Source organism: Coturnix japonica, chromosome 2 (assembly GCF_054131305.1).
Source record: "Coturnix japonica strain WE chromosome 2, WE-NBRP24, whole genome shotgun sequence".
Lineage (NCBI taxonomy): Eukaryota > Metazoa > Chordata > Aves > Galliformes > Phasianidae > Coturnix > Coturnix japonica.
Window position 1 is genome coordinate 73,339,752 of NC_140664.1, and position 18,239 is coordinate 73,357,990.

The following is an 18,239-nucleotide window of genomic DNA, read 5'->3' on the forward strand; positions in this document are numbered from 1 at the left end:
ATTGTACTGTATGTGCTCTTGCAGCTTAGGCCAGAGCATACTACCCAAACACTTCAGAAATGTGGCCTACATTAAAATGCATCATATCTAGTTTAGGATTAGATACAAGGTCAGTGTTGGAAATAGCTAGCAGGCACATGTTAAAAATCAAGAGTGTCATGGGACAGGCTTTTACTTAGCACTGCTCTGTGGCCTCTTTCTTAACTAATGGGAAATTGCAAGAGAGTTTGTTGTGAGCCATTGGGTGCAATATTTGAGTGCAAAATATTACATGGGACAGATCAGCTGAAACACAGAATGCAACATCCTCTGCTTGTATCCTTAGATCTGAGTATACTGCAGATAGCAGGGAACCAAGAGAAAAATAATACCTGCCACAACAAAAAATTGCTGTGAATGGAAAAATGAAGCAAGGTGGACTTCATCACACTGTTGCAATACTTACCGGGTGGCTGTAAAGAGGGCTAAGGCTCTCTCTCTCTGCAAGGAGCCCCATGTAGAAGAAAAGTGGCAATGGGTACAAGTTGCACCTGGGAGGGGTTTCATTTTAATATAAGAAATTTTTCACGGTGGGAATAATTCATCCTTGTAACAACGTGGAGTTTTCCTTGCCATGGGAGGTTTTCAAGATGCAATTGGACAGGGTACCGAATAATATCATGTAGGCTCCTGCTTCCTGCAAAAGATTAGACCTGATGATCTTTGAGTCCCTTCTACCCTAGGCTGTTCTCTGATCTGCGAACTGAAGATAAACAGGTTAATTGCAAAGCTGTTCTACTTAAACGTAGAGAGTATTTTGTCATTAAAGAAGGGAAAAAAAAAAAAAAAAAAAAAAAGGTAGAGACAGGGAGCGCTTGTTTATAAGGGGAATTTTGAAGAGCTAATATTCCTGTGTTTGTGCTGACAGAGATGAGCCCTGGAGGTGAGAGTAGCTCCTGAGCAGCTGCTGGACCATCCAGAAGCATGAGCTCTGCTCTGACAGTTTTTCTGGATGGGGGAATGCCATTGTGTCCCAAACCCAGCAGGTGTTTCACAAGGCATGATGGAGAATCCACAGCAGTGCCACAGAAACACCATGCAATGCTACAGGCTTGGGGCAGAGTGGCTGGAAAGCTGTTTGGAGGAAAAAGACCTGGGGGTATTGGTCATGAGCCAGCAGTGTGTCCAGGTGGCCAAGAAGGCCAATGGCATCCTGGCTTGTATCAGAAATAGTGTAGCCAGGAGTAGCAGGGAGGTGGTCTCCCTGCTGTGCTTGTTTAGTTTGGAGAAGAGGAGGGTCAGGGGAGACCTTATTACCCTCTACAGCTTACTGAAAGGAGATTGTGGTGAGGTAGGAGTTGACCTCTTCTCCAAATCTTTTCCAACCTTAATGATTCTATGATCAGGAAAAAGATCAGAAAGAGAAATTCAGTGGAACAAAAAGGTGGGGAAAGTTGGCCATTACTCTGCTGGGGACATGGGAAGTCTCAGGCAGAGTGAGCGTGGTGAGCGTACTGATGCTTGTATGCTGAATGGACCACGTCCTTGTTGGATTGCCTGGCTCCCAGTGGGTTCTGAACAAAGTACTTGTCCTTTTGAATTACAGAAGAAATAAGCTGCTGTTTCATGACAAAGTGTACCTTATCATTGGAAATTGTTGCTCTGACCATGCTGGAATGAATCTCAGGAATAAGTAAGTGATGCTGGATTGGCAAGAGAAGAAACATGAGTTCCTGTGTTTGGCTTACAAAGGCAGTTTCTCCTTTTACATGGTGAGGTCAAGATCCACCCAAGACAGCGGTATATCACCCAAAGCTCTCAGGGAGGCTAGTGCTGGCTGTACCATACATTACCACTCCCTGCTGGTCAAAGAACAGAGAAGAATTAGCAGCAGATGTGCCAGGACAATTAGCAACAGATGCAGAGGCTAAAGCTCACAGAGTGCAAACATTATTTCCTGGTATTTGGAAAGATAAAAGGCCATATTCTGGTCCTCTAGAGTAAGGGAATAGAGCTGCATGTGGTGGTACTAGTGCTAACTGTGCCCTGAGTTACCTTCTGGAAGAACAGACGGGGAACTGTCACTCAGTTGGCATGGAAAGGGCAGGAGCTGTTCCCATACAGGCAGTGTGGCTCTCAGGAGGCATAAGGGTGTCTTGGCCAGAGAATGCACTTCTCCAGAGTGTCACGCAATGCTGACACGGCCCTCTAGTCAGTAGATTTGGGGTGCTGGGTCACGGAGAATGTTGTGCACCAATAATGAAGGAGACATACATGTGGCAGGAATAGAAGTTATTTGGTTGAGCTATGTCAGACTTGGAAGGTCTTTTTGAGAAAATATAGAAATATATATATGCATATATATATATAGGGAAATGAATGATGGTGCTTCTGCATAGTGCTTCTTTGATTTGCATACTATTCTGAATTCAGATACCTGTAATCAGGCAGGCAACAATAACATGTTGAGTGAGTTCCCAGCAACTCCAGGACACTGCAATGACAAATGGGACTTTTGGAAAACCGTAATAACCTGATATTTTATTTCTACCTCAGTCCATGTTTCTATTCCCTCCCCTCTGGCCTTTTATAAATTACAAAGTTACATAAACACTTCCCAAGAATATCCTCCCCTTTTTCTATGTGCTAGCCTTGTGCGTAAATATTGCCTGATATTCTGGTTGTAAAAACTCCACCTTATTTTGACATTAATAGCCTCATCACCAGCACTTTTCATTTTATGTTGTGAATTTTTGTTTTTTTGTTTATTAGTAGAATGGTTTGATTTATTATAGTATTGATTTATTATTATTGTTTATTAGTAGGATGGTTTGATTGGTCCAATTTAAAAGGAGACAGTTCCCATCCAAGAAAATAACCCATGTTTTATGCCATTAAAGTTCATTTTTCACAGTTTTCATGATCAGAAATGATGAGCCATTACTTTACATATTGTTTTGCAAGATTTTTTTTATATAGTAAGTAAACACTGAATTGTCCCTGCGTCTCCTAATTTAGCTTAATCCATTTGAGTACTGGATGTTTAGTGGCCAAATTTTTGTGTTAAGTGAATTAGGTAATGGCATTTTTGTCCTTTTTCTTCTAAACTGAAAGCATTTGAAGGTGCAAGGAGGGTGGCAGAGGTTTGTTTCTTCTCTGACAAGGTTAAAGCCCAAGAGAAAGTCAGACAAAAGCCCCAAATCCTTACCCTGGATCTGTTTATTGAAATATTCAAATAGAATCCATTCTCTCTCTAGAGTTAACGATTTCTTTGCTGAAATTATAGTGGCATATGGGGAAGTAAGATATATTACAATAAAACTGATATAAAACAGTTGAATTCAGAAATAGTGGCAAGAGATAATTTCAGTTCACTATGATTTAATTCAATTAAATGCAACAGTGTTAACTGCAGACTATGAAGAATTACTTGTGTGTGTGCAGGCACACACAAGCATTGTTTATTCTCCGCTGCATCGCACTCTGCAGAATATTACCCTATGGAATGTGGGCATAGGATGCTTTCATGCCACTGCAAAAGGCTACATATCTCATGGATCAGAGTGGAAATTTTACCTGAGCCACATGATACTGTGAGCAAACATATCAGAGATCAGATCCATGAAAACCCAGGAAGATGGATTTAAATATTATGCTCTTATTGAACATCAAAAATGGTGGTACAACCCTGTGAAGTAACTCATCAAATGGAGCCTCAAAAGAGAGTGCTACCAGAATCAAAAATATAGCTGCCCACATTCTTATTCAGGAGCAAATTTGTAACATTAAGACATGGATTGTACAATCGTAGAATGGCTTGGGTTGAAAGCAACCTTAAGGATCATCCAGTTCAAACCCCCTGCTCTGAGCATAGTTGCTGCCCACAAGATTAGGCTGTCCAGGGCCCCCATCCAACCTGGCCTTGAATACCTCCAGAGATGGGGCATCCACTGCTTCTCTAGGCAGCCTGTGCCAGTAAGTACTTCACTGCCCTCTAAGTAAAACATTTCCTCCTGATATGTAATCTAAATTTCCTCTTATGGTTTAAGACCATTCCCCCTTTGTCCTGTTGCTATCGGACCATGTAAAAAACATCATCCTCCTGTTTATAAGCTCTCCTAGAAGGCTGCAGTGAGGTTTCCCTGGAGCCTCTCCTCCAGACTGAAGAAGCCCAGCTCCTTCAACCTTTCTTCATAGAGATGCTCCAGCCCTTTGATCATCTTTGTGGTTACCCTCAGGACCTGCTTCAACAGCTTGACACATTTCTTGCAGGGCCCTGGACTTGGACATAATACTCTGTATGGGGTCTCACAAGGGAGAGAGACAGTTACCTCCCTCTCTCTGGTGGCTACTCCTCTTTTGATTCAGCCCAGAATACTGTTGGTTCCCTGGGCTGCAAGCACACACTGCTGGCTCATGTCTGGCTTTTCATCTGACAGGATCCCCAAGTCCTTTTCTGCAGAGTGGTTCTCAATGTGTTCTTCTTCTAGTTTGTACACATATGTGGGATAGCTGCAACACAAGTGCAACACCTTGCACTTGGCCTTGTTAAGGTTCATGTGGACCCACTTTCTCTGTCTGTCCAGGTCCCTTTGTATGGCATCCCTCCTTTCTGTTATATCAACTGTACTGCTCAACTTGGTGTCATCTGCAAACTTGCTGAGGGTGCACTCAATACTACTATCTGGGTCACTGGTAAAGATACTGAAGGGCAGCTTTCCCAGGATGAACTGCTGAGGGATCCCACTCATCACTGACTTCCACCTGGTCATACAGCTCTTGACCACAATCAATTCTTTATCCACTGAGTCATTCGCTTTCAAATCTGTCTCTCTCCAATTTAGAGATAAAGATGTGGTTTGGGACCATGTCAAAGGCCTTGCACAGGTTTAAGTAGACAACAGCAGTTGTCCTTCTTTTGTCTACTGATGCTGTCACAGTATCATAGAAAGCCACCAGATTGGTCAGGCTCAATCTGCCCTTGGCTGTCTTGGAGCACCTTCTCTTTGTCTTACATCTCTTCCAGGAACATCTCTTTCATTATCTTACCAGTCATGGACATGAGGGTCACCAGCCTGTGGTTTCCCAGGTCTTCATTTCTCCTTTTCTTAAAAATGTGAGTGATATTTCCCTTTTCCACTCACCGGTGATTTCACCTGACTGACATGACTTTTTGAATATGATAAAGAGTGACTTTACAACCACATCAGCCTACTCTTTCAGGATCTGGAGATACATACCATTTAGCCCCACAGACTTGAATGTATTCAGTTTCATCATGTGGGAGGGATTCTTACAGTGGGAGGGATTTTGCTGCCCAAACCCCCACTTAGTGGTTCAAAAATGCCCATCCCAGGCATTATACTGAGCCAGGTAGGAGTGTCTGCAGACACATCTTTGCCCATAGCTCCAAAAAGCGTCTCTACTGCTTTCTTCTCAGGACTTTGGGTTTCATAGGAGAGAGAACAATTTGCTGATTACATTTCTCTTACCATCCACATTATACCCTTCTCTGCACCTGTAAATGAGGAACTCCATCCTCAGCAGCATGTGGGTATTCACAGACCATGGATGTTAATAGGAGCTATGCATGCAAATGTATGCATACTTTCGAGTCATGCTGACCATGCCTTAATCCTGGATGTACTGCCTGAGAGGAGGCTGATGGTGGGCAGGTAACAAAGCCCTGAGTTCTGCAGGACTGTGGGCTGTGATGGAGGTACATGTTCAGAAAGGCAATGGGACTGAGATTTGCAAGGGGTTGTTGAGGGGACCCAACTCCTTGTCAAAACTCCCATTTCAGCCTGGCTGTCATTTCCTAACCAGCAATTCCCATGTATAAATCATGCTCCAGGTGGCCATCAGGATGGAAATGAAAGCCCCCAGGTGCCATGTGAGTGCCAAGGATTTGACCAGGAGTTCTGTATATATTCAACAAAAAGAAATTGCTTATTTGCTAGATATGCTTTATTAGATTGCACACGCTGAAAAGTGTGACACTGTCCTGCCTTGGACAAACACTTGTTGGTCAGACACTAGGTCTCCCAGATTGAAACTTAAGATCTTGTTTTGTAGCAGATAGGTGTGTGATCAAACTCCTAGTTTTGTCATTCTATGATTGGATCATGGAATAGCATAAACATCAATTTCCTGTAACTCTGAGCAAAAGGATGCTTTCTGTCGCAAGGAGTAGGTTGCAGTCTAAGACTAGGATGAGATAGGTTAAAGAAAATAAAGAATAAGTGAGCAGAAAACAAATAAATACATTTTTAATGGTCAGTTTGATTACCCTTATGCCAGCAGTTTGACCACTGTGTGTGTGTAAGCAGGCTGGCAGAATAAAGTGTACTGTTGAGTTGACCTTAAACAAACAAACAACAAAAAAATAAAAATAAAAAATAAAAAAATAAAAAGAGGAAGAAAAAGGAAAAGAAAAAGAAAAAAAAAGAATAAGCCTAAAAACTGAGGGAGAAACTGAAAGGGATGCTATGATATGGTAGCAATTGCAGCTGCTTATGCTTTGGGATTGTTCAGTAACACAGGTAATTGTCTTTGATCATAGCCTTGTAACCACCACCTTTAATTTGTAGCACAGAGGTTACTATCTAGCACCCAGCTAGCCAAATGAAATGTATGGCTTGATTAAGGATCTCTTTTGTCAGTAATTTGTGCCTAATGTTTTTAGCTTTCCCACGGGCTGTTATAGAAAATGGTAAATCTGGTTTAAATGAAACCTGATACTGTTAATGGTTTAATAGCAGCTGCCACAGGGTTATGGCATTTTTCAACAGATGCTTCTGTTTCGTTTTAAGCCTACACTAAGTCTTAGAATATATTTACATAATTAATATAAAATACACCTACATAATAATGACAATATTTATAGTTTTAAAAGATTTCCTTAAATGACTTCCTCTCTCTTGCCTTTATCTAATATCAATATTTAACTTGAAACAGGAAGGCATTTTGTAAATATTAATTTTTATTCATCCCTTCAAAAATACGCATGGAACACAGCGTATCTATGAACACATAGCATCTTCTAACATAGTAGTTATTGACATAGGTAAATCCCTTAATTGCTTCAGAAAAAGAAGCACCTGATTTACCTGAGTTTTGATTTTTATCTTGCCTAGAGCTAGAAAAATAAAAAAGTTGGGATTTAAAGATATCAGTCAAAGAGCCTTATGAGAAATGTGCTTACATAGAGAAATGTTTGAATGAGTGAAGATCTGGGGGCTATTTATTTATTTATTTATATATTTATTTAATGAATATAATGGAAATATAAGCTAACTGAGGAAATCCCTGCAAGTTTTAAGAAGACTTTGACATTTTAGGTTTTAGGAGTGAGTGATGAGTTTGGGTGGATGGACTTCTATTTGAAGGTCTCGATCTCAGTTTCAGTTAGTGCTGAGCGTACATCCTTCATGACACTTAGAAGTTTAGGTACCCAGATCAGCCTTGAATATTGTGGTCTACCCCAAGTGTGTGATGATTCAAAGGGAGGAGGGAGAAAGAGCAAAGATTCTCACTGTAAGGCAAGGTAAGGTTGAGTGGGAGTCACTGTAAGGAAAACATTTCAAGGCAGAAACTGCTAAGAATTTTAAGGACCAAAATAGGAACAATAAAAGGTGGGAAAAGTTTAAGTAGCACAACAAAGCCTCTCTTTGAGAAACATCCAAGATAGTTTAAGAGATTAGGCACAGATCTAGTTATCAAAAAATGCAGAACAATGTGCAGGAGCAGTGGAGAAGAGGTTTTGGAAGTAAGCAAGCAAGCAATAAGGACTTAGATCAGCCCCCATGTTAATTAAAGAACACAGTGGAAATTGTGGCATAAGATCAGATTCCTTTGTTTTTTGCCTGGCTTTCTCCTCTACTCTTTTCTTCATGACCATGAATTTATTCACATAGCAAACCTTACAGAGGGATTTACATAATGTCAATACTTCAGGGCGATTCTTCACTCCTGATTTTCAAGTCTTTGTCATGGGAATGAAATTGCTCCGGGGCCCCAAGGCATTGGTAACACTCTTCCACAGCTTCAAGCTGTAGAGAATAGCTCTGGCTATCTTAGGAAAAGTGTAAACACTACTTGCCTGTCTTTGTTATGTTGGGAGTTTTCCACCTCAAATCCCTTTTTGACCCTACCCTAAGGCTTACATACTTTGTGAGAAGGGCTTCCCTGCTTTAATTTGAAGGAGATGGCTATCGTGTACCACTGCCATTCCCAGAATTGGGTGGAGAAGAATTTATGACTCAGTGGGGAGTTCTTATTAGTTATCAGAGAAAAGGCTGAGTAGGTGAAGTCTCCAAGGTTGCTGCAAGAACCCCAGTATTGAATCTGAATAAGATCGCAAAGGAACATCTCATATGCATTGTTGGTTTATTACTTTGTCTTAAAATTTTTGGCGGTGGTGCTTTTCTACTACTGGTAAATAGACGGGGTATGAAAATCACAACATCAACATAAAAAAATGCATAGCATTTTCTGTTGGGGTGGATAATTGTTCAAATACACGATTTAGTGGAAACAGAGGAGTCGTTCATTGTTTTAGTTTTTAAAATTATGTGGGTTTCCCCAAAAGTAATGCCTTCTGTTTATTTCCATGGAAACTACAACAGATATGAAGAGCACAATAACACTGTTTGATAGAGCAAATTGTCATCTGCAAAATACTCTTTGTCAACATAGTTGCCACCATAAGCTATGCATTTTTGCCAGCAATGAAGAAGAAAGAGCCTGCATGCTGTACTTGTATACATATGCTCCAGTGGTGGTGATGCATTTTTGCTGTTACCACTGCTGAAACGCAACGCTCACTTCCACTGTTTGGTCTCCATAAATGTTAAGCAGGCATCAATAAATGTCAGTGGGTGCCATTTTTTTTTTTTTTTTTTTTTCCTTGCAAAGGGATTCAGTGACACACCTTTGTTTCATCCATTCTTCTATTTCAGACTCAGTTCTGTCAGACTGCCACTCTACAGCCATTTGGCACATGACAACAAAATGTAATGTAATATTAGTGGAAGTATTCAACGTCTACTGCCATCTCACCAACATCTGCCTCTCATGTCATAGGCCAACAAAATAAAACAGGAGGCATTACTTTCAGATCAGCCCTTGTAGTTCGAAGATATGATGCTTGTAGAGTGTATGATAAAAGACAGCTGACTCTCTTGTGATGTTTTAAAAATGAGTCTCATTTTCTTCCTCTGGTAGGTTCTACCACCTAGAAAGGCTGTGAAACCAGGCATGGTGATACTATTTGAACTCTTTCTTCTTCGTGGGGCCTGTACATGGATTGACCGAGAAGTGGGATGGGGAGTTTTTCCCTTATGTGACAACAACTTTAATATTTTGGAGGGAAAGTTTAAATGTCCTTTCCTCAGAGGCCATTACAGTAATAAAGTTGACCGATTCAAAAAAATAGAAAATTTAATTTCTCAAGATTTGGACCACTGGTTGTGCAATCTCTACTTTCAGGTTTGTACATTTAAAAAATTGCCCTGTTGGATTAATAACTTCCACTGAACCACATTCGTGTTTTTTTTTTTCTTTTCTTTTTTTTTTTTTTTCTGTCATGCTTAAGACTGTCTTTACAAAAAGCAATTTACCAAAACACCTACCAGGCATATAAAGAAAAGGAGCTTGGAATACATCTCCAACTCTCACCTGAAATTAGTGATTTTTGTAAAGTCAGACTTTAGTACTATTTGATATGTTGTTGAGTAATTGGACCAAGGTGGGATAAAAAGTTGAAGTTCTGAGTCTGAGCCCATCCCCAACAGATATGAATTGCCAACCCAGTTTTTGTGAATCTTACAGGTGTTTTTGCACTTACACATGATACAAAATAAAAATGTTCTTTATGTTTTCATTGCATTTGTATGCCAGGGATCCCCTAATAGCAAACAAGGCTCTGATATAATAGAAACCCTAGTTTTAAATAGGTTTTAGACTAAACTCAGACATGACACTTTTTTTTTATGTCTTTGGTTAAAGTGGGCCTGAATTAAGAGTTCCTTTTCAGTGGAAGCTTAATTTCTCATCTTGCAAATTAAGAGTTTTATTTGTAATTGAAATGCATTCCCACATCTAGAATTGTAATGATACCTCAAACTTATACCTTTTTTATAATTGTGTCTGGTTGAGGAAAAATTTGCCAAGAGAGATGAATTTTGAACGCATCTTATTCTAACATATGGGTTACTTAACATGAAGTGCAATTATTCATTTTTTAATTTCTTGTAGCGCTGTCTGTTAGACATCAGTTTTAGGTCTTTTGAGAGTAAGAGGAAGTGAAAATATGTTCAGAATAATGCAGACAAATAAAAATTTAAACATATAGCAAGCTAGGAAAAGGCAGTAGAAGAGTCAAAGTAGTGGAATTAGGGAAAAAGGCCCCCAAAGCTGTGAAAATTAATCCTTCAGCCTAATGTGCAAACGTCATAGCTGGGATGATTTAATGATCCAGAGAATCTATACTTTTGCAGATAATTCAGAGTTTGGATCATGTGTAATCATTTACTGGGGTGTCCACTTTAGCCTGTAAGCATGGGGAAGATGCATGTGAGAAAATGGTAGGACGAAAAAAATGCAGTAAATTGAGTATGGTGAAGGAAGAAAGTCTTAAAACCCCCCTCACCAGCTTCTTGGATTTTTAGAGTTCAGAAACAGTGTATGTTTGTATGTTTTGGTTTGTGGAGAACTGAACTGCTTATGTTAATGTATTCTTTTTCTTAGTAGGTAATTAAACTGCCACCAGATTCAGATAAGCAAAATGAGAGTGATATGCATCTTCATCTCCCACCAGAATTTCTCACATATTCAAGCACTGCTGAAAAGAATGGTGCTTCAGAGAAGGTTAAACATCCTGGACCACAAGGTGATGATTTCAAACTTTCATGTCTATATTCAGGCTTTTATTGGAGTAACTCATAGCTTCATTTAGTGCTGGCTAGTCATTACAGTTCTTGTCAAGCCAGATTTTCCTCATTCAGATATTGGTCCAGCATGCGTTATAGCGGGAATACAGTGATTCTTTTTATTAAGATTGCTCAACTTTATTTTCTGTTGTGAGCAATTTAAACCAACCTCATTGCTGAAGATGAAACTTTCTATGCTGGCGTCTGCTTGAGGCTGAATAATGCTTGGAAAGTCACAGTAGTAACAGTTGATGTTTTTTTTTTTTCTAATTAATTTTGGAAGAACTCTAGCACCTCCCTAGGCTAGAACGGGGACTTCAAATTTGGCAAGGAGATAGTTCTGGCATCAGAGTCATGCCTTATGCTACTCCTATGAAATTCCATTAAGATTCAATCAAGTGGTAACCCATAGGAAAGACAAATTATCATTTACTTATGTGTAGCAGACCCCCCCCTGGAAGCTTTCTTACAAAATTGCTGAATGTTCTGTTTAGACTGAGCATCCTTTCTGGCCTCTATGAGTCTTCTGAGGTAGCTAAATTGAAGACATAATTGATCATATTGTGACGGTCTCTCCCAAATTAGTTATCCTCTTCCCTTAGAAATACAAAACTGGGAAGAATGACAGGCAGGACATTATTATTGGATTTTCACTTTCAGTATATGGAATCTGACTGCAAGGGAAAATAATTCTTCTCTGGCTTATGAGCATGCCTGTATTCCCACTTGCTTAATGAACTGAAGGTTGCAGCCAGCCCACAGGTTGTAGCAACTTCAGGAATATTATGTGCAAGTCAGAAAGAAAGATATAGTTCTTAAGGATGGAGAGTTTTCTCAGACAACTGAGATCTGCAGCTGTAATGCATGATAGAAGACATAGGAGGAGAAAGTGGAGGATGCTGGAAGGAAAGGAGGAGCACAGATAAACAACAGTCATTCAGTGTGGTAAATTAGCAACTCAGGTTAGAGGTATAACATGAAAAAGGCCAGCAGATGTATTTTGAGAGAGTGAGTGATGATTTTAGGAGAGAAAGATAACGAAGTTTGTCCTGAGACACTTTTAAGCTAAGCAGCAACTGTACTGTAATCAAAAGGGTTTTATGTACTACAGTACGAGAACAACAGAGACATAAATACACATTATCCTGAGGAGTAGGGACCTTTCTGTCACCATGGATCTTCTACATGTTTGCTAAGGAGCTTCTTTCTCTAGATTCAGGACTAACTCATGAACATCAGATCCAAACAATAGAGTTGTAGCCAATTTCTCTCAACAGTGAAAAGAGTTATGGACAAGCTTTTAGTTTACCAAACTCGTCCTTACAGTTTTATCCTACCACCAATCTTTATATGCACACAGGCATGCAAATGGAGGCAGCAACAAAATAGGTCACAAGTTTGGAAATAAATTAAATAGTAGGATACTTAGGTTGAGAAGTCCAAGAAGATGCATTTCTAAGAACTGAGGAAGAGCATTAGTATGTGTTCTATTTGACATTCAGATGTCTGAAGTGCGCTGATAAGCTGATCATGGAAGATCTTCAATTTCCATGCCACATAGATTTACAATATCAAAGTTTCTCAGAGTAATTTCTGGTATTGTTTATATTTATTTATTTTTCTTGGAGCCTTCTTTAAAGATATTATTAGCTGCTAATATCCCCCATGGGTTTGTTTTTTAATGTATCTATGCGGTGCTACAGTATGCTGTTTCTGCTGGTGATATGTTGCTAAGAGATTTAATAATGGGTAAACAAACACAACATGTGGTAATCCATTTCAAATTAAAAGTTTATTAAACGCTAGCTTGATGACTTTCTGGCTATTTACAATTAAAGGAACGAACCTTAGGGAACTGGGGATCACGTGGTGAAAAATCACGACTTCAACATTTCCAACAGAAAAATGTGTTTATGATCTGTGGCAAGCTGTCGCACATTGATATGCTCTATAAATACTGTATTATATCTGTTAAACCACCAAAAGCATGAAAAAAGAAAAAAAAAAAAGAAAAAAAAAAAAGAGTGCTCTGTTAAAGTGACATTAAGATTGAGACAAAAAACAGAAGAAGTAAGAACATTCTAAATGAAGACTGGTGCTCTGTAACTCACCCTACTGCAGTAATCTAAATAGTGAGTAATCTTACATATCAGTACCATATGCGGTGTTGCAACATATAAGCAAAACAAAGCAGGTTAGGAGATGGTTTTAACCTTTACTTCAAATTTGTCTTGGTTTTGAAGTTTAAGACAGGACCTTCATATTATTTTCATTAACTGCAGGCTACATTATTCTTTTCAAACGTAGACCCATATTGTGTGAGGTATGGCTCTTCCCTGATGCTTAGAATCACTTTTCCAATGTACTATGCAGGGGAAGGCCACTTAATGCTTTCTACGTCTCCCATTGTACCTTCTTTGTAGGTTAGAAATATGCATTATGAGACCTAGTGTATCTCTTAGTCCAAACCATACCTTTTCTTCATACTTAGGAAATATTATTCCATGTGAAATTCCTGGATGAGCTTGGCTTCTGTTTTCACGACCACCCTCCTCTTTGTTTTTTTAAGACAAGCTTTTGTTGTTGTTGGACTGCTGCCTCATTACAGGATCAACAGGCTCTGTCAATAAGTATATAACTGTTTCTCACTGGAATTCTTTAACTATTGTGTGTTTGGAAGGTGTTAATAACTCTAGTAGGTAGGAAAATTTGATGCAGGTAGCAGAAACATTGCCTTCATAGGCACACTGATTTAAGTAACCCAGTCTTCTAAATTCATGAAATCTTATTTAGAAATGTTGATCTCCATATGAAACACTAAACATGCAAATACTTCAAGAAGCTACTCTTTGTCAATGTGAAATACACAGCAAGGTCCCTGTGGACTTTAGCACCAATGGAAGAAGGGATTCATATGTGCAAAGGGACATTGTAACTTAGTCATGCTTGGAAGACTGCTAGCGTATTCCACCTCAGCAAAGTAGCTGGATGGAACACTGAAACTTGTTCTCAAGTTCAAATCCATTTAGAAACCTTTACACCTGTTGGGAACATGCTTCCAAATGCTTGCTTTTCATTTGTGCTCTTCCTCTGGCTTGGCATAAAAGCACACATTCGTGCACATCAGACAACAGTCTGCACATCTCTCGTTCCTGCCTGCTCTACTACACTACGGGAGACTAAAGAAAAGAGCAATGCAACTCTTCAAGAATGGTTATAAGAACACATGTCTTCTGTAGTTTATAAGCATGAACAAGCAGTTCATTTCTGTCATAAGTTTATTTTTCCCTCCCCTTACAAAGATTGCTGTTTTGCTGCTGGTTCACGTGCCACATGGATCAAGTGGAAGAAAAAGAAAAGCAGCTGATTTTATATATTTTTCCCCAATTCCCAAACAGCAACCTTATAATGGAAAAAAATGTTATATGAAAGAATCATTTTCATGTGTACAATTTATCCATTTAAAATAGAAGTTAGATCATTTTTTCTCTCTTCAGTCTGCCTTCCTGGCTGTTAACGTAGTGTCGCTTTGTACCACTTGGCTTCAGCAGTCCCTGAAACTCGATGGAGTTGCAAAGCTTTAAACAGTTGCACAGGTCTTTAATTGTAAATTAGTCTTGACAGAGCTGCTAGGCAGAGGCCTGGCCCATCCCATCACGACGCTAGCCGACAACCCCTTACTGCTCCTGGAGCAAGAAAACATGTGGAAGGAATTGTTCTTTTACATTTCGCAGCTTGTCATTTCCTCTGCAGGGCAACCTCTGACCTCCACGAAAGATCCTGACACCCATAAGGGAAGTATTCCCACTGTTGTAAAGGAAGTGGAAAAGCAGTTTAATGCTGCAAAAGGAGGAGAAGCGTGTGTGTCAGAAGAAGCTGGGAGGAAAAGAGAAGAGCTTAAAATGCTTCCAGCAGGTTAGGACTTTTTTTATTGCATCGTTTAATTTACTCAAAGTTTGAAAATAGATCTGCTTGGCATGTGTGTAAATACCCTCGTTTCCCTTCCCCCTTGGCCTGCGATATCATCTCGTAATTATTTCACTAGGCAAAGGAAGCAGTGGAAGAGTTTAAATCAATTGTGAGGGATCAAAAGCAGCTTAGGTGAGAAGGTACAGAAGTGGTGAGCTCCTCTGTCTAAAATGTATTAGTAGCCAAATGTGTTAGCAATTACAAGGTGTGTGTGGAGTGCACTGACAACATTAGATTAGGACTGGTGTTTCCGTGACGTTTTTACATCCTTTCATTTTATTTGGTCATTTATATCCACAGATCACAACATGTTGTTAGACACTTGGGAAGTATTTTTTTCTTCCTGCACCATATTAATAACACTATCCTTTATTAATTGTGCGGAAGTGAATTAAGTAAGAGTGCCTGTCTGTATTAATATCAGATAACATTTGTTTCTGGGATGTTCTTTTGAAGGCAAAGACCTTCCAAGTCACACTGTTATTTCTTTTATCCCAGGTAAAATGTGTATTTTAGAATGGGGTAGTACAACCCTTATGCCCTATGCTGAACTCGCCCTATGGACAGAGGCAGATTCACCAGGTGGGCCCCAAAACTGAGGCCTGCAGTTGTACCCACTTCTCATGGCTCTGCCACCCACAGAAGACAAGGCAAGGGGCACTTTTCATTTTAAGGAATGGATGATCCTCACACTCCTGGAATGTAAAGAGCTGAAATTGCAGTAGTTTTTAGTCTTTTTCAAATTTTTAGTCTCCCTGCTGTTACGTAGCAGAATTTTAGATGCTGACATTGAGGCAACTGACATGGCAGCTTTCTTGTTAGAGCAACCCATGAAATATAGATCAAAAGCAATTTCTTTGGAGCTATTTGTTGACTGCCCAAGAATTTTAGGACTATGTGTTTGCTATTATAGGTACATGCATTGAATAGCTCATATTAAGTGGGTAGAAGCAGAGGTAGTAACTAGTATGGTACTACTAACTAGGGATTCATAAACACTGAATATTGATGTAGGCTATCATAGATGCAAAAGTAGAATATAGCACTGGTGACATTTTATATTAAATGGTGACAACAGGTTAACCAATTTACAGAAAAACATAGCTAACATTTCAGTATGCCTCCTAATAAGAGCAACAGTTTGTTAGCATGCCTTTTCTAGATGTTGATTCTTCCAAGAATGTGGATAGCTTACATATTTTGTAGCTTATGTAGCTTACATATTTTTTTTTTTTCCATTTTTTACTTTAGGGGAATTGACTTTGAAGTTCATTTTGTTCATTCACACATTAGTTGTACAAAGCTGCTTAGAATACTCACAGTATTTTAAGTGACAGTAACCTGCATGTACAAAATTGTATTAAATAAAATCTAATGGTATTTTGACATTTGTTTTCTAGTTCCTTTAACTTTTTTTTTGTCCTTGCCAACATTTTGGTGATTCCACATTTTGAGTGTATGTCTCAAAAAGCAGTTATTAGCTGTGCAAGTAGACAGCTGTTCCTTCTCTCTTCCACCTATACCCATGACCAATGTTTATTTAGATCAAAAAATCACCGTGTTGAAATTTTATTTAAATTAGTTATATGAAATATAACTAATAAAGCAATAAAGCATTTTTGGGACCACATTTTCAAATCAAGAGGGTCTCTCACAAATACCCTGAAGCAATGTAGTTAAAGAACTGGTCTGATTATGAAAAGTAACAAATTACTACAACTTCGATTAAAGTAAGGTTAGATACAAAGGAAATTATTTCGCATTATCAAAAGATCTGGCCCAGTTTACTCTATGAGAAGAAATAGTGCTGTTACTGAGAATTTGAAGAGCTCATCTGGTATAATAGGAAGTCTCCCTGAACTACTAGCAGTCCTCCAAATGCATCCCTGAATTTAAATTAGGTAAAAAAATATTTTTGCTTATTTTTATTCACAAGTCAACACTTGACAAGTTCAATTTCTGATCTTTCCTGTATCTATTACATGTTAATTTAATGCAAAACTTTGGTTTCAAAAGGTACCTTTTTATGGTGGAGGATTGTCATTAATATAACTACTAGACTTTGCATCTGTAGATGCAAAGAACTAGAGAGTTCTCTAGTCTCAGAACTAGAGAGGAGGAAATACTTCATTTTGAAGTCCCCAGATAATTTCTGCGGAACCACGTATAAACTAGAATTTATGCTCTAACTTATGTTTAATTTGGAGCGTCAACAGTGCCTGCATTTTCCTTCCCACCAACACTCATTCTGGCATGCACTAACTCCCCAGTCTTCCTCTCATATGAAGCCTGATCTCTTTTTTCAAGGCCCTCAGATATACACGTACCACATTAAGAACCCTGGAAACATGTAAAATACTTTTCATATATACTGTTGGTCAACTTGTTACAAAAAGGTTGCATTCTATAAATTCCTGGACATTGACTACAAATCTGTTTTTCTTTCACAGCATCACAGAATGGTTTGGGTTGGAAGGGACCTCACAGCCCACACAGCTCCAGCCCCCCTGCTCAGGGCCCCATTCAACTTGGCCTTGAATGCCTTCAGAGATGGGGCATTCACAGCTTCTCTGGGCAGTCTGTGCCAGTGTCTTTTCACTCACTGGGTTAAGAACTTCTTCCCATATCCAATGTGAATCTTCGCTGTTTTAGTTTAAAACTGTCCTTGTCCCTTGTCCTATCACTACTGGTCTATTTAAAAACAATCTCATTCAGTCCCATACTTTACCCCCCTTCTGTAGCATACCTACAAGATGTAGCCTCTGTTGTCCAAAACTTGCAGTTCAGAAGAATTCTTCTGGTTAATATGGAAGTTAACCAAGTATTGTCTTTATAAACTTTAATTTGAAACTATCTCCACATCTGTAGAAAAACATTGCAAGTGAACTGTGTCCTTCTGTGACACCAAAAAAGTTTGTCTGAGCAAAGCTTTAGAATAACATCTAATAAAGAGTACATTCAAAGTAACCTAAGAGTAAGTACACTTGCAGGTAAAGTTAAAGGTATTCAGAACATATTATGATGTCCCCTCCACAGAAAAATAAACAAACAGCAACAACAGCAAAACAAACAACCAGGCAGAGACAGCTTCATTCTACTTCTATTGCGTTGTTTGGAAAGAGTTTATTTGTTAAAACATGCTTGTGTAGTTGAGAAATAATTCTGTTGAGAGGATTGTATTTATGCTTACAGCCACTTCTGAAACAATTTTGTGAAATCCAGTGAGTCTTCCTTGTAATATTTCTTATTATGCTGCAATGTATTTCTAGTCCTTTTAACGTGCTGTTTGCTTATACATAAGCGTTGTATGCAGATGCAAAGTAATTGCTTAAAACAAAAACTCCGAAACTTATTTTCATT

The 18,239-nt window shown here is 39.0% G+C and overlaps 1 protein-coding gene across 4 annotated transcripts in view; it reads left to right on the forward strand.

The window, feature by feature from the left end:
- LOC107309587 (uncharacterized) overlaps positions 1-18,239 on the forward strand; it is a 167,670-nt gene that overhangs the window by 60,310 nt on the left and 89,121 nt on the right. For 2 of the 4 annotated variants that reach the window (XR_014942755.1, XR_014942756.1), the window contains exons 11-13: positions 9,205-9,468; positions 10,729-10,870; positions 14,664-14,825. Coding sequence is in view for 2 of the 4 variants with exons in the window: in XM_085537755.1 (XP_085393881.1) it covers positions 9,205-9,468; positions 10,732-10,870; positions 14,664-14,825; positions 15,378-15,478 (666 nt within the window). In the remaining 2 variants the exon portion in view is untranslated. Of the gene's footprint in view, positions 1-9,204; positions 9,469-10,728; positions 10,871-14,663; positions 14,826-15,377; positions 16,388-18,239 lie in introns of those variants that run through there. The other 2 variants (XM_085537755.1, XM_085537754.1) reach the window with 2 other exon arrangements.